This window comes from Anoplopoma fimbria, chromosome 24 (assembly GCF_027596085.1).
Source record: "Anoplopoma fimbria isolate UVic2021 breed Golden Eagle Sablefish chromosome 24, Afim_UVic_2022, whole genome shotgun sequence".
In the NCBI taxonomy this organism is placed as follows: domain Eukaryota; kingdom Metazoa; phylum Chordata; class Actinopteri; order Perciformes; family Anoplopomatidae; genus Anoplopoma; species Anoplopoma fimbria.
The window spans coordinates 13336512-13352107 of NC_072472.1; the positions used below are offsets into that span (position 1 = coordinate 13336512).

The 15596-nt window shown below is 40.2% G+C and overlaps 1 protein-coding gene across 1 annotated transcript in view; it reads right to left on the reverse strand.

The window, feature by feature from the left end:
* Positions 1-2972: 2972 nt before the first annotated feature.
* frem2a (FRAS1 related extracellular matrix 2a) overlaps positions 2973-15596 on the reverse strand; it is a 51271-nt gene continuing 38647 nt past the window's right edge. Inside the window, exons 7-24 of the mRNA XM_054626082.1 lie at positions 15339-15488; positions 14974-15183; positions 14064-14261; positions 13556-13720; positions 13089-13271; positions 11763-11893; positions 11159-11317; positions 10113-10416; positions 9507-9638; positions 8806-9137; positions 6141-6333; positions 5900-6025; positions 5649-5776; positions 5405-5539; positions 5134-5260; positions 4321-4508; positions 4067-4213; positions 2973-3521 (exon numbers count right to left, since the gene is read on the reverse strand). Coding sequence (XP_054482057.1) covers positions 2973-3521; positions 4067-4213; positions 4321-4508; positions 5134-5260; positions 5405-5539; positions 5649-5776; positions 5900-6025; positions 6141-6333; positions 8806-9137; positions 9507-9638; positions 10113-10416; positions 11159-11317; positions 11763-11893; positions 13089-13271; positions 13556-13720; positions 14064-14261; positions 14974-15183; positions 15339-15488 — 3557 coding nt within the window. The remainder of the gene's footprint in view (positions 3522-4066; positions 4214-4320; positions 4509-5133; positions 5261-5404; positions 5540-5648; positions 5777-5899; positions 6026-6140; positions 6334-8805; positions 9138-9506; positions 9639-10112; positions 10417-11158; positions 11318-11762; positions 11894-13088; positions 13272-13555; positions 13721-14063; positions 14262-14973; positions 15184-15338; positions 15489-15596) is intronic.

A 15596-nucleotide genomic window follows, 5' to 3' on the forward strand; every position in this document is an offset into this window, starting at 1 on the left:
GTCGTACTCTACGAGGACAATACCCTCACTGTAGAAAACTGACAAATAACAAGATGAGGAAATAGTACAGATTGCCCGAATAAAACCCGTTCAGACCAGATTCGCACATGTACACTCGACAACATACACACACACTGAAAGATGACAGCAACCAATGGGACGTGAGCCAGTGTGGGCGGATATGCCCAGAGCTCCAACCAGGCCGCTTATAGCTAAAACAAGCTCCGCCTGCTACTTTAATATTTGACCAATAGGCTCCCTAACGGAGAACCTATGAAATCCGCTGCGCACCTTGTCCTAAGCGCCTTTTTATTTTGGTACTCTAACTCTGTTAGACATCCATAACTAGGACCGTGCACGTATAAATGCCGGAAATGTAATACTCTTGCTAAGCTTGCAATAAAGCGTTTTGACTTTAACTCAACTGTTTCTCTCTGGTGTCTGACGAATCCTGAGCACAACAATTCTTCAAAGTAGTTGAATGAGAAGGTGTGTCCAAACTTTTGACTGGTACTGTACATATTCTGCTGGCATGGTTAAGGGTTTATAGCCTAATGTATTGAGTTGCATTAGTTACATGAGAAAACACAATAGAATGCTATTGCTTCTTTAGGTCTCAAGTATGCCAAGTTTCAAAGCGCTCCAATCAAGTCTTAAATCCTCAGTCTCGACTCCAAACTCTACAGTTCTGTATAAATACTGAGTGAATCAACAACAAAAGTAAGCAACAAGATTTATTTTTTAAATACATATACATAAAAACCCATTATTAAAAAGACACAAACTGAATATCAAGTTTGATTGTTTGTGCTAAAATATTCATATACATGGGGATAACCTGCTGTGGAATATACATTACATTGCATAGCTTGGATTGGCATGTGAAGGATGTGACTCAAAAAGTGCATTTGATGTCAGATATGGTGTTATTTCCAAATTCATCAGGGAAAATTAATCGCAGCTGTGCGTTAGCAGACTATGACTTGTATAAACCATCACATCCGTCGCTGATTTCCACCTCAGTTGATTTCCACCTCAGCTGATTTCCAGCTGATGTTCATTATATTAGCTAGCCCTGATAAATATTGGAAATAATTATACAGTGATGACGACACAATAATAGACAAATATTTAGGAACACTGATCCCAGCATGTTATATATCCATAGCAGAGTAAGACACAGGTTTAACAACACATGTAAACAAGAAAGTTCACCAGTGATATCAACAAAATAACGAGACAGCAGATTATATCAAATGCCTCACACGTAATATTTTTTTTCCTGGTGACATACCGTTTTGTAAGCAGCTATTTTGTTTGCATCCTTTGTTAAAAAAACATGACTCAGAACACTGAAATCCCACACAGTACAAGTGACAAATAAAACTTACAAGAACATAATATGAGAAGAATAGAGGTCAAAACATTGGTTATGAATAAAGTATTTTCATGTTCACAGCACCACACTCATTAGCAGTGCAACACAGAAGTGGGAAGTGAATTTGTAGAGATTTTCTTCAGTCAACAGTTGTAAATTGTGTTACAAGACACGGTCCATTGTCTGTAAAATAAATAACTCCTGAGATGAGTGTCTCTATTCACACAAACCTTAACCAGTGTTAATACGACAATATCACAGCAATACACAGTGGAGCAACAGGATGAATAGCAGTAAACATTCTGGTAATAAAGCAGTGATGAACTGTAAACATATGACGAAGTAAATAACTGAGATTTCAAGAATACAAATAGTGGGAATTACCCGACTCAGCAGCAACAGAAATGTTCAATACATCATATGTTTAAAAAGAAAATGATTAGCTGGCTAATAAACATAAATTCTAACAGCAGTGGTATTAATCTCCTGTAATCTTATAAGAGACTTCTGATATAAAACAGGTGGTGGTGTCTTTCCGTTTTTGTTTTTCATTACAAATCTTGAAGTTCAGAACAAATATTTTTGGACAAAATTGTTGGCCTAAAGGCACGGTTCACTCCAGAATGCATAATTCACACAGCATAGTCTTAAATATTTTGTAGCCAAAAATTCTATATTTACCTTTTAATCCCCAATATTTTCATACATTTTATTATCATCTGGCAACTGATGAAATTTATAAAACTTTCAGGACAGTAAGTGAGATTATAGTGTCAATATTGGACTTTTGCTTGAATAACAGACTTGTTACGATACTAAACAATTGGAATATGCTGCACAATGTGTGCAGAAATCTGTTGTATCCCTTGCAAGTAGAGAAGATGGTTTTGATGCTATGAATATTTTGGTAGACACACAGAAGTACCAGAGCTCACAAACACAAAGTTTTGACTGACACCGGGGCAGGTCGATAACATCTGAGTGCTCTTTTCAGGGTGAGCTATTCCTTTCAGTATGAACATTGACATCATCTAGTCCTCTTTACCCAAGGTAAACCTGCAGCACTAAATCTCTGACTTAGCCTCCGTGACACTAGCTTTATGAGAAAAAGTGCTCGCAGTGACTGGGACTCTCCAGAATGGATATAGCGGCTTCAAAGACTTTAACACCACAAAAAGCTAGTAAATGAGAAATGAAATAACATGCTACTAACATCACAAGTAGGAATGTTAAGTGAAGACAGCCTATAGGACTGTGTTCTGTGCTGTTTTCTGTTGCAGTGATCACGGTGCGTAAAGGATCCAATACTGTATAAATCCTCCACTTACAGGCACACACACACACACACACACACACACACACACACACACACACACACACACACACACACACACACACACACACACACACACACACACACACACACACACACACACACACACACACACACAAACACTAATGCATGTGATCAATCTCAGATTTTTGGTGTTGAATGAAAGCATTTCATTACCAGTTTAAAAAAAAAAAGAACATATAAAATTGTATAAAACCCTCACATACTCTTCATCCCTGTGTCCATCTGTCCATCCACTGCTCAGACTTCTGAGCTGTTGTGGCAGTCTTGCATCCTCACCACCAACATGGGCTCTGTACTGACAGACCCTTTCACCACCTCCTCCACCCCCTCCCTCCATCCCTCCTTCCCATCCTTCTGTCTGGATCTCAGCACCAGTACAATGGTGACAATAATGAGGACGGTCAGCAGCAGCCCCACCAGTGCCCCCACCATAGTCACCAGACCTTCTTCTTCCTCCTCTGTGTTCAGTTCACTAGGTTCAAGCCCATTTTTGAACAGCTCATTCGACCCCCCTGCCTGTCTCTTGGTGCGGTCCAAAGCGATGTGCATGATATTGGTACCACGGTTGTTGTCTGCTCCGATATCATCGGCTATCTCTGGGACTTCATCACCAGCCGACCTCCTGGAGCGTTGACCTTTGCCGCTCGATGAGGTCAAGGCGATATCATTGCTTGTGGAAACCAAGGAGTGATACTCCAGGCTGCGCTTTCCAATTCCTCTGTTAGCATTCTCTTTGGAGCGGACTGTGTAAATAGTGTGAATGTACCACTCACGGCCTGCAGCAACCTGAAGAAAACACCAACAGATGCACATCTTAGAATAATGTTCAATTTACAGTAATGAGAAAAGCAGAATTGATTAAGTCCAAAATGACCACATCTTGCGAAAATAATTATCTCCATTAATGTTTGATAAGATGGGACCTGTTGGTGCTAAATTGACTCATTAGACTTTGGATTTCTGTCAAAAGTGCACTTCCCCAGCCGTGAATTGATTTAATGTAATGATGATTCAAAATACAATAACTCTGCACTGCAGTAGTAACAACCACCAAGGATTACATCACAACAAAGCCTAATGTCTCACATCCATTGTGGTTGAAACAATACAGCATTTAAACCATCACACCGGTCGAGGCAAAACATACACTACTGTACACAAAAAAATTGTGACAAAGCCAACATGTTCCAAGATCTCTTATAGTGCAAAATCTAGCTCACATAACACGTGTACAGTAAGGCTTTTTTGAATTTTTATACACTTAACTTACTGTACCTAATAGGTTCACAATACAAGTCACTGGCTATGAGGAAAATTAAGATGATGAATACCTGGAACATGGCTGTAGAGTCGACCCTAAAGCCATCAGACCCGGGCTGTTTGACGAGGGACATGGCTGATGGATCATCCACTGCCAGCGCAGCATTAAAACTGACATCACCAAACACACGTGCCTGAGTCTCTGGTTGAGCCTTGTCCTGTTAAGGTGGGTTAGATTGAAGGAAAAAAGGAAGTAAGGAAATTATTTTCTTTATTATCTCCCTGCATACTGAAGTTGCATTATTAAAACCCTGAATATACTCACAATAATCTTGAATCTATAGAGCAGTGAGGGGGAGTCAGCCAGGCAGCCAAATTCAAACTTAGTGGGGTTGTACTTTGGTACATATCCATCAGCACCGGTGCAGAGGAACACTTTCTCTATGCTACAGAAGAAAGAGTCCCCCAGGTTCTGCACAGGGTCCACCATCACACGGCCGTAGATCGTATCACCTAAAATAAAAGAAGACATGAATCCTTATTATTATTATGAATCATCAATCCAAGAAACACAGAGTATTCAATGGAAGTAAATGGAAATTATTGTAATGGTTGTAGTCCGTTTTTTTTGGTTTGTTTTACGATTGAACTCCAAATTCATGTACTTTACTGTCAACCATGTACACAGCATACCATTGCTTTAAATGTATTTTCTATCTTCACAGTAGTTTAACTTATTATTTTCATGATGTCAATGTTTGCATATTGGATGTCTTCCAGGATTGATTCAGGAATTTTAAACTTTAAGGCTGAAATATCAGATGTCAGTTCTACACAACAATATAAAAATAAAAAAGCTGATGTAATGTTCACTGTGATGGAATAACCACGGTTTGTCAAGCAAGGCTTATTTTTGGCAAGTCAATTTTCATCTTGAGCTGACATGAACTCAAACCAATGTTTGCTTAAAAGGCAGAAAATCAATCTCAAAACTTGGCGCACTTTGCAAAAAATGACAGAAGTGATGTAAAACAAATTCTAGTTGTAGACAATGTGAAACAAACATCTATAACCACAACTATAGTCTTTAATCTTCCTTGTACTTTAAAGTATTTGGATGTACTAAGAGGGTACTAACCCTCAGAAAAGGCTATGTCAGTCTCCTGACCAAAGCCCATGGAGCCATCAGAGAGCCACAAGCTCCTCTTGGACAGCAAGAACATCTGAGTGTTCAGACTGAATTCCACTGCAACCGGGTCACTCACCTAAAGCAGAACGCATAACAAAGTGAAAAACAACAAAGCAGGAGAAAGAGCCCATGACAGAGAGAGAGAAAGAAAGAAAATATTCCCGTAATAAAATAAATATGTCACTTTTGTATCTTAAGGTTCAAACAAAATGTCCCTTACTTGCTGGAATCTGATGTCTAGATCGAAGGTGACTGGTTCTCTGGGACTGCAGACAGGTGGAAGAGTGTATTCCATATTCTGGGCTGTTGTGCAGGGGATCAGCTTCACTGTGTAGGTCCCAGAGTAGTCTCTCACCTTTACGGAGCAAAGAGGACAGATACTGTGTCAGTCTTTTTGTCCGTCCAGCTGCTTGAACGCACAGCTTTACACAGTGGATGTTTCAATTTCATGTTGTCATACTTACAGCAAAGTCAGAGGTGAAGGTCCACTGCTGGACTGGCTGGTTGTAGGTGGGCTCACTCCTCACTAAGGTGAGGTTAAAGGTCAGGCCGGGGTGGTCCACACTCATCACCATGGATGACATGAAGGATGCTAGGTGATGAAAGTTGAGGGAGGTAGAAGATCATGATGACTAATTATAATAAAAATGTATCTTCAGTGACACTCATGAGGATTAGTAAAAATGGTATAATTAAAATAATCTGTCAGTCTTACCAGTACGTTTTATTCCGCCTCCAGAATGAGACTCCAAGAACAGACCCCTGAAACGAGCCCTGGTGCGGAAGTTTACCACCAAACGTCCCTGTTCATTGATGCGCATGCTTGTTGGATACAATGCACCTGGGAAAATACAACAAAGACACAGGGTTTTACAAAAACAGATTTCTTTTCAAATTTGGATGATATTGGGTCAATAGGCAGAATATGTCACGTCCTCACAACCTTGGGAGCTTACCCTGTAACTCAGCCTTCGGGGGACTGCCGATGCCATCCTTCCAGAGAATTGCCGTGTCATACACAAAAGTGAGGCGCAGCTCTGACTGCAGGTCAAAGTGCTGCCAGCCGCCGGATCCCACGGGAGAGTGGAACACATAAGACACGTAGAGAGGCACACGCAGAGTCACATAGGACTGGACCAGATTTAGGACCTGTAAGGATGTTTCAATCAGTGATTAGTGAAGAACCTGGGCTTTCAAAAACAGTTACAATTTTAGGCTTATAATGTAAAATAGATTCAAAGCATATTATTGACAAGGCAATTAATAGATTACTGTTCATTTACTTGATATTATGGTTGAAGTTATAAACAAGAACTTCTTGATTGTGTGACTAAACCTGTGATATCCTTTTAGATTAAGGGGTGATTGTAGGTCAATAAGCTATATTAAGTCCTGAGCAGATGTAAAAGATGAACACATTGTTCTCCTCCCCGAAGCGTATGAACTCTTTCACTCCTACTCAGTGTTGTCAAAGATGCAGAGAAGTCTTTCTGTGTTGTACACGAGAAAACCACTGTGGGCAGCAATGTGGGCTGGTATTGTTCTTTTCCATCTATTCAAAAGTATTCAAAAACATGATCACATTTACTTAGATTTTGTAAGCTCGAAAAACTTTTATACCCAACACCTTTTTTCTGGATGAAATTCTAATAAATTGAAACCCATGTGAACTTGTAGTCTTGGATGTATTTTCAGGAGTCCAGCCACTAGGTGTCTCTGCTCACCAACATTATATGGACAATTCTGTGTTTTGTGTGGACTATGTGCCCTCACAAGTTTGACAAAGTCAGTTTGTCTTAGAAACAGATTGAAAATGCACCACATAATGTTTGTTTGACTAGGAGTCAAAATGTGTCAATTTGTATTGTTACTGTATTGATTACTGGGCGGGAGATTAATTGACAAAAGAAACTTAGAGGAGCAATTTGTCATAAGATGTTTTTGGTACCTCTCAGATCAACCATTCTTCATCACTTGAGTACATATATATCATGACATCTAATCTTATTTCTAAAATAACATTGGAACACAAAGCCCAGCTACATGAAGAGTCTGGTGTAATATCATTGCAAACAGAGTGAATCATCACCAAAAACCTGAAATGCACTGCACACACAGCTGAAACCTACCAAATCCACCACAGTGGCTCTCAGTAGAGGAAGTTGTGCAACTGCAGAATCAGGATCCAAATGAGAAATAATATGACTGCTAGCATTGAGACAAACTACTTCAGCGCTAAGGTTTAACAAAGCCATAATTGTATTACAACCTTATAAAATAAATTCATACTGCATGGAACAGAATAAAGGTTGAATATTTTCACCAAGAGTTCCCTCTAAATACCGGTATCTTATCTTTTCTTGTGAGTTCAACCTTTCAATTAGTGCATGTTATCCCCAGACAAAAAAGAAATAGAAAATCAGCAGTTATGGAGACCAAAATACAAAGCTGTCATGAAAATCCAAGAGTTAAACATTGATCAAGATTATTACAGTCAAAATGTAATGTTTTCTTTAAAGATTAATTTGGTGTGCTTTGATTCTTGCACTGTGGTAGAAGCTGCAAGGTTCTGACTGCTTCTTTTTTGGCACTCCTTGAAAAAAAAAAAAAAAAAAAACATAACCCACGGGGCAATGCGACAGTGATTTCTGGACTTTTAAGGTCTTGAAAGATGATGGGCGTCATGTGTTACTATGTGTGCAAGCGGTTCTTGATGTGACCGGGGACATATAAATTAATTTCTTATTTCTTCTTCATCTCCTCTTTACACACACACAAAAACGCCACACACACACACACACACACACACACACACACACACACACACACACACACACACACACACACACACACACACACACACACACACACACACACACACACACACACACTCAGCACTCTGATCAGCAACAAGAAGCTCACAGATCAAAGGCTGGAGGAACACAAAAGAGCAGCAGGACATGAGCGTGGGAGCAAGGGTCTGTCTCCTAATCCACAATAACAACAAGAACCCATGAAAACACTGCAGATCTGTACAGTATCCAACACAAAGGAGAATTGCAATGATGCGATAACACCATACGGCTGCAGGAAGTTTGTTAGCATCTAATTGACTGCCGGCACAAAATGCCAAAACAGCTGACTTCTCTGGTGAGATCAACTGTCATTCCACCAAGATAGTAAAAGAAAAACTAGGCAAAGCTGCCTGATTCCAAATAAAGTGACATCCCTTTCATGATTTCCTGGGAATTTAAGCTTTAAATCTTCTGTTTTGATACAGTAACAGTGGTGAGCATAAGGGGAATGGCTGGTGACAGGTTGGCAGTACAATGTTTGAGTGTGTATGTTTGCATGCACACAATAACACGCTGGGGCACAGAGGTGGCAAACACACACACAAACATTCAGTGAATGAGACATAAAATGCGGGCAAACAGACACGGTGCCGTTCTGTCTGTGCGACCCCTCACATTCAGAAGGCTGTAAATAGACTGAACATACAGACAGGAACACACACAGGTGGACACACACACAAAAAGGCGAACAGTCAAACAGATGTACATACAAACCCTAGATTGGAATTTATAAGTTGTGGACAAACGTACACAGAAACACACACACCTGTCCATCAGTCCCTATGGTGCCTCCACAGTCTGTGAGCAGCTCGGACATGTGGTAGTAGCTGGTGAACTCCCAGAGACAGGCTTCCAGGTTAAGGTTCCTGTAGAAGCGCAATGTGCTGTTACCCCGCAGAGAATTGCTGAACTGATAGGGTGCTGTGTCTCCCATGCTTTCTGGGCTGCGCGTCAAAGCGGTGATGAAGCTGTGACCTGTGGTGACCTCATTGTAGTCAAGCAAGTTGGAGCAGCGGTGGTTTCCAACGCGGGTTCCGTCTGGACTCAGAGTCAGTTCAAAGTTCATGAGAGGGCGAGTGGAGATTACCGGAAGCATACCTGCAAGGTGAAAGGAGACAATGCGATCCTTATCTTTGATACAAGTACTGAGAAAATATAATTCGGAAAACTTAGTGGAATGAAGAAGTCGAAAGAAAAGTGATGATAGAAAAGCAGGGGAGCAACAGAAAAAAAAAGGTAGAGGGAAACCTGAAGGAGACGAGGCAGCAGGGAACTGATTAAAAATCAAGAAGGAAATGTTAAGTAGCGGGTGTGCTGGAGGGTTTCTGCAGCGGGGTTCGACACAACCCAGCAAGATCTACATTCCGGCTGTCACGCTCCTGAGGATCCACGGACGTGAATATTACACACACTACATTACTCTTCACTTCATCTGGGGTACAAGTCCTGCCTCCAGCTCCTACCTACCATCTATATGAGGCATGGTGACAGTCACTTTGATGAGGTTAGGGTGTTTCGGGTCCTCTGCTCCAGTGTAGCGTAGCTTGGCAGAGAACGGCTCAGCGCCAACGGTCCCCATCTTACGTGGTTGACACATACCTTAATATGACAGAGGAACAGAGGGGAAAGATTGTGAACACAAGAACACACGGCAACACTTTGGAGGAAGTGAAAGTCAAACATACAAAAACGTATAATGATTTAGTAAAATATGACACATTGTTACAACTACAACAGTAACATTCTATTAACATATTTATGCAACAATGATAATAATCCCTTAAAATGTATTTAATTATATTATATTCACATGGGGCAATGATCTGTACTGAGTACCTTTGTTTTTTATATGTTTAGTACATTTTGCTCATTATACTTACATTTTGAATAATGCAGCTGGACTTTACAGTAAGAACTGTTCATTCAAAAGCTCTATTACTAAGCATTCATGATGCTCGGAGAACAAAACCTTTTTGGTTCTCAATGCAACATGGGGCTAAATCCCTGTTCAATTCCTTCTCTAGAAAACTGTCAACAGAAGACAGAGACGGTTGTTTATTGTTCTGTTCTCACCTTCCTCCTGGCTGATAGTGACGATGGGGCTACTGAGCTCTAAACCCTCATCCCCATTAGAATTAACGGCTCTAGCAGCACACTGGACCCTGGAGCCAGCCTGGAAGTAGACTGAGTCCAATGTGATCATCTTGGAGGACGTAAAGAAAGTGTCAAAGTCCACCTCCCTCATGGGACTGGTGACGCCATCAGGGCCAGCTGGGGCACTGATGAGCCAGCGGTAGTGGGTCAAGGTGTTGTTGATGTGCTCGCTGACACAGATAGAGCCCGTCTTGTCATAGTCTGGGTATTTCGTGCTGCAAGCCTGGAGGATGGATAAGGAATAGAGTAAGAGTGGGCGGCTGGGTAGGGACAGCAGAGAGATTTGAAAGATACAGCAGATGCCAGAGGACAAAGAGGTGCAGAATACAAACGAGTATGCCATGGTTGCCAAGGAAATCCAGATGTTTCAGTGTGCTCGGTTTTGATATTCAAGCTTTTAAAATTGCCTGTTTTAGAATAAGAAAAATGAAGATGGGACAAAAGGGTAAGTATTTCTACAAACCTGTTGACAACGTGCCTCCTGATGCAGCACTCAACATTTTTTCAGTTTTGGCAAGACTGTTTCATTTTGTCACCCTGAGCAGTCACCTGAGAAGCAAGTGACTTAACACATCACGAAAATCCATTTAAGTGTCTCACTGAGCCTACATTCAAGAGTGGAAGTGACTCTCCGGTGTCTGAAAGCAAGATGACTGTAGCCTACTAAACTCTCTAATGTGTCTTTTAAGGATGGACTGGCCAACTCCGGAAGGGCAGCTTAACTTTGGCTGAAGAAAAGTATCGGGTCCTAAGGGATCACAATGTGCTTTCCGCTCCCAGAGGATGTGGGTCCTGTTTATGTCCTGCTACTTCATTCCAGAAAAAGCCTACAAATTGAACTGTAGCCTGTGAAGTTAAAGTTTCCCGGGCGCTGTTAGAGTGTACTGCTTTTGTCGAGCGAGCAATGAAATTCAAAAGATGCAAAAGGCACTTGTGTCTCTGAATATAGTTTCAGTTTGACTCACTGTGACACAGATGACAGGGTAGCCGGCTGGTGGAAGGAGGTTGTCTGGTGTCCTGGCGACATCGTCATAATGGAGCAGTGATACCACATGAGGCAGAGAGGGGAAGGTGACATCAGCCATGCTGTTGGTCTCCTCGATGTAAACTATCATTTTAGTGACCTGTTCCAGAAAAGAGAGATTTAAGATTAATGAGAACTACGTACACAGTGCTGTTTGTGAATGAGTTACTATCAATGAAATTATTTAAGTCATCACAGGGCTGGATGTGTTTACAATCTCACAATCATGACTGATCTTGGCTTCTATTTATACTCTTCTCTCTAATTTCTCTCACTCTTCCTCATATATTTTGCAGATAATCTATTATTTATTGTAAAATGTTTTCATCACTCTTTTGGCTGCAACTACAATAATTTTGTATGGGCCAGGACACCCTCTTAAAAGAGAACCCTAGTCTCAGTGGGACTGACCTGGGTGAATATGGGTCAAATAAGAAAAAAATAAAGAGTTAAAGAAAAAACAAATTCATCTCTTTAATTTATAACTGGCAGTTTGGATTTTGTGTTATCTGTTGTGTGATGTTTAGGCAGGAACACTTCCTAACCTGAGTTTCAGCCACCATGTTTTCATCAGGCTTCAGGTGGAGAGTAAACGCTTCCCTCATCTCTCGGACGCCGTCAAATAGCACCTCCACCTCCACCACGTGTTCCTTATCCCCCTCTTTGAACTCAATGTCTGGGCACACACAAACACAAACACAGAACCCATGAAAAGCAGTTTCAAACTTATAATTATAATTAGAACAAGTGTGTTGCATTGATGGTTCTGGTAACTTCAGTTATTGGTGTTAGTGATATTTTTTTTGGCAATAAAGACAGTCAAGATACATCAAAGCCAAGTTTCTCTCTTTTTTGAGTTAAGTTTTCAACAAAAAAACAAAATTCACGTTTTATTAGTTCAGTAGAATATCACTTAACTAAAATGCATTGCAGGTTTTTTATTTGCATAGTGGAAAAATTGGTCCATCTTCTAGCGGGGCAAGTCATAGAGCTTTGCATTCGAAATGAGCTGCACTGAGACAATATTGTGTAAAATGAAAAATTCAACGCTGTGTGATTCAAAACTGCTGGGAAATTTGAACGGTGGGTAGGCAGGTATAATTTGAAGAGACTGAATGTATTCATATAAATATTTCAAGCCTTGATTAAGCCAAGAAAGGTTCATTGCACTTAAAGCTGAGTGGATAGAGAGGAAGATTTCACCCTGCTGACAAAGCATGAAGTATACTGAAATTCAATTAAAAATTACATGACCCTCCACTGGATTATTGCAGAAATTGCCTTTTCCCACTTGGGATGAAAAAAGAAAATCAATGACCCTCGCCCAAATAAATCCCTATGCCCACTTTCATTAATTTAACGCTCCTATAGGGAGCCTTGTTTTAAAACTTCTCGTACTACTTTAGCCGCTGCAAATGCATCAGATAATTCTATCAGGAGGATATCTGCATGTCAGTATGAACAAAAGTAAATGTATCACGCAAAGTTTTGATCACTTGTGGTGTTGTAAAGGTTGTTTTAGGACATGCATTTAACGTGTTAAAGGAGTGAAACTGTGGTTTTGAATGTTTCAGCCTAATTCTGTTGCTAACCATGTTGGCGATTCTTCAGAGGTTTGGTTTTGGTTCTTTACTTCTTTTCACTTGTGAACATTAGGTGTTTATCTTTTTTTTATCATGGTCACATTACCTCTGTATGGTAATGTTTTTTAATTGCAGCTTGATTTTAGTCTGCACTGCATTACATCATTTTTGTTCAATTGAGCTTTTTTAAATATAAAAATACCACAATGCCTTTTTTACCACAATGGTAAAAATACCACGATGTAGCAGTAACCCTGCGAGACAGAAGATAATGTGTGTGATGTTTACCTTGAGACACGGGGAAGTAGTCCTCTCCTGAGATAGCTGACCCGTCTTTGGTGTGAACACGGACCACTGACACTTTTGATGTGTCACCCACTCTTACCACAGGGATCCTCACAGTTGCCACGGCGCCGGCTTCCTTCGGTTCACTAACACTGAACTTGGTTCCCAAAAAACGAATGATGGGTTCTGAGGTCCACAGAAAGGGAGAAAATCATAATAAAATGCAGACACATTGTTTGATTATGGATATAAACCTTTAATCATCACTTAATTATTTTTGCTGATGACAATTATGATTTCGAACCATATGTGTTCAGGCTTATGCAGATTTTACCATATGTTTCCTATCAGATTAAACTACTAAACTATTCAGATAAATAAAAAAACTGGATTAACTTCTTTATATTTTACCATACATTTCATTTCTAAATTTCTCTCCCCTACCATCTCCCCCTCTCAATTACACTTACTGTCGTCTGTGTCCTTTATTTTCACTAGTGTCTCTTTCAGAGCTCCCGTTGATGCTCCAAACTGTGAATCGCTATCCGGGTTTCCTAAGACCAACCGCAGCTCTTCTCCTTCCTCGAACAGCGTGTCATCAACCAGTGACAGAATACATGGCTTCTCTCTCTCGCCTAGAGGGTAAAGCAAGAAGGTGATGACGGGAAATGTCAAAATAATTTGAGGTGGAAGAAAGAATAGAATAATTCTGCAATACTTCTTTTTTTTAAGCATGTAGCATCTTATTTATATAACTTTAACCAACAAATTCTTCCCCAAGAGTTTAGAAAGCTGTTTGCAGATATTTTGTAAAAGAAAAACTGCAGTAGGTAATGTGTGGAACAACAAAACAAAAAAAGTGTGACAAAAAAAACTTTCTTGGTTAGAGCTGTTTATTATAGATTCTCACGACACAAAATTAATATAAAACAACTGAGAAAAAACACGTGTGATATACTTTTGTGATTAATAAAATACCTGGTAAGAAAGTGATGATAGATGTTTCTGTGTTTGGTCGCTCATCAAAGTCAGAGGCGACCTGTGCAGAGCCCTGACGGGTGTAACAGCGAACAGTGGATTTGTGTCTGATGTCTCCACTGCGGTACACTGTTGCTGTGATCTGACCGTCACTCTCCTCTCCACTGTATACCGGCTCACGGAACTGTACCTTCGGCACTGTCAGTCAAAAAGACAATCATAACACATCAAAGTTCAATCATCACATATGAAAAGGTAATAATTTGTTCCATGCTGTCAGGGCTGCATTTAACTGACTGGCCTCATTTTAATCAATCATCAAATAACACAGCTGTCATAAGAAGCTTTTTTTCTGACTGAAAATGGGTAATGAAAGTTGTAGAACTATGAATACAAAGTAAAAGAAAAGGGTGAAAATAATTGTTAAGTGGTGCTCAGCAAAGCAGCTACATTTAAGTGTTAAAAGTTGTGCTGGCAAGCTAGAAAAACATGTCTACATTGTAAGAATTTCATGTGTTGCAATGCTTAGGGCAGTTATCTTCACTAACAAAATCCAAGTTTATTAATTTAACACATTTGAGACAGGAAGATAAACATGCAGTTTATACAAAGAAAAAGAAGAATCTATAGCCATGCTGTTGTGAGGCTGTACTTTGGCTTAGTGGTGCTTGAGTTAAAAGCATTTAGTAGGATTCATCCTTTGAGGCCCATAAATGTCTGAAGAAGCTGTCAGGACCAACCGTTATGACAGACTGATATTGCCATTCCTAGACTCATACAACTTGCATAGAAATAATAATTATTATGATAATAATACATTTTATTTGTATAGCGCTTTAAAGTGTACTCAATAAAGAATGAAGATGAGAAGAGATGCAGTAAAAGATTCTAGGTAAATCAAGTCACTCACAGTCAGACACAGAGTCATTAATGAAGACTGTAGCCTTCCCAGGTTCTCCCAGGATGCCGTTCACTGGCATATGAAGGACAAGCTCAAAGTTCTCAGTCCCCTCCAGCTCTGGTTGTCCCAGGTCATCCAGAATGGTGACCCTGAACGTCTGCATGCTGACGCCCGGGGCGAAGTCCAGGTTACGACTGATGCCCACGTAGTCAATACCAGCTAGAGGAAAGATAGAGAGCGGGATGGAAGGTTGGAAAAAATGACAACAATAAGAAAGTGAGTAGATGAATAGACTGAGTCAGATGATTTTATATTATAATTCAATAATTACCATAAATCATAAGCAACAATTGACTCTACAACTGGGAGCTTACCTTCTGCAGAGACAGGCTCGGCCTTGCGAGAGCGGATGGTGACGGTGGCGGTCTTGGACAGATCGGTCCCTGTCCTCCACACTTTAACCTCCACATATCCATCACTCTCATCCACATGATACTTAACCTCACCAAAGTAAAACACTGGAGCTGGAATCAAATTGGCAGTATTTGTTAATTATTTTATAATCTTGTTTATTTTCTAAAATACATTTCCAGACTGTTTAACATATTAAATACTTTTAGAGCATTAACTGA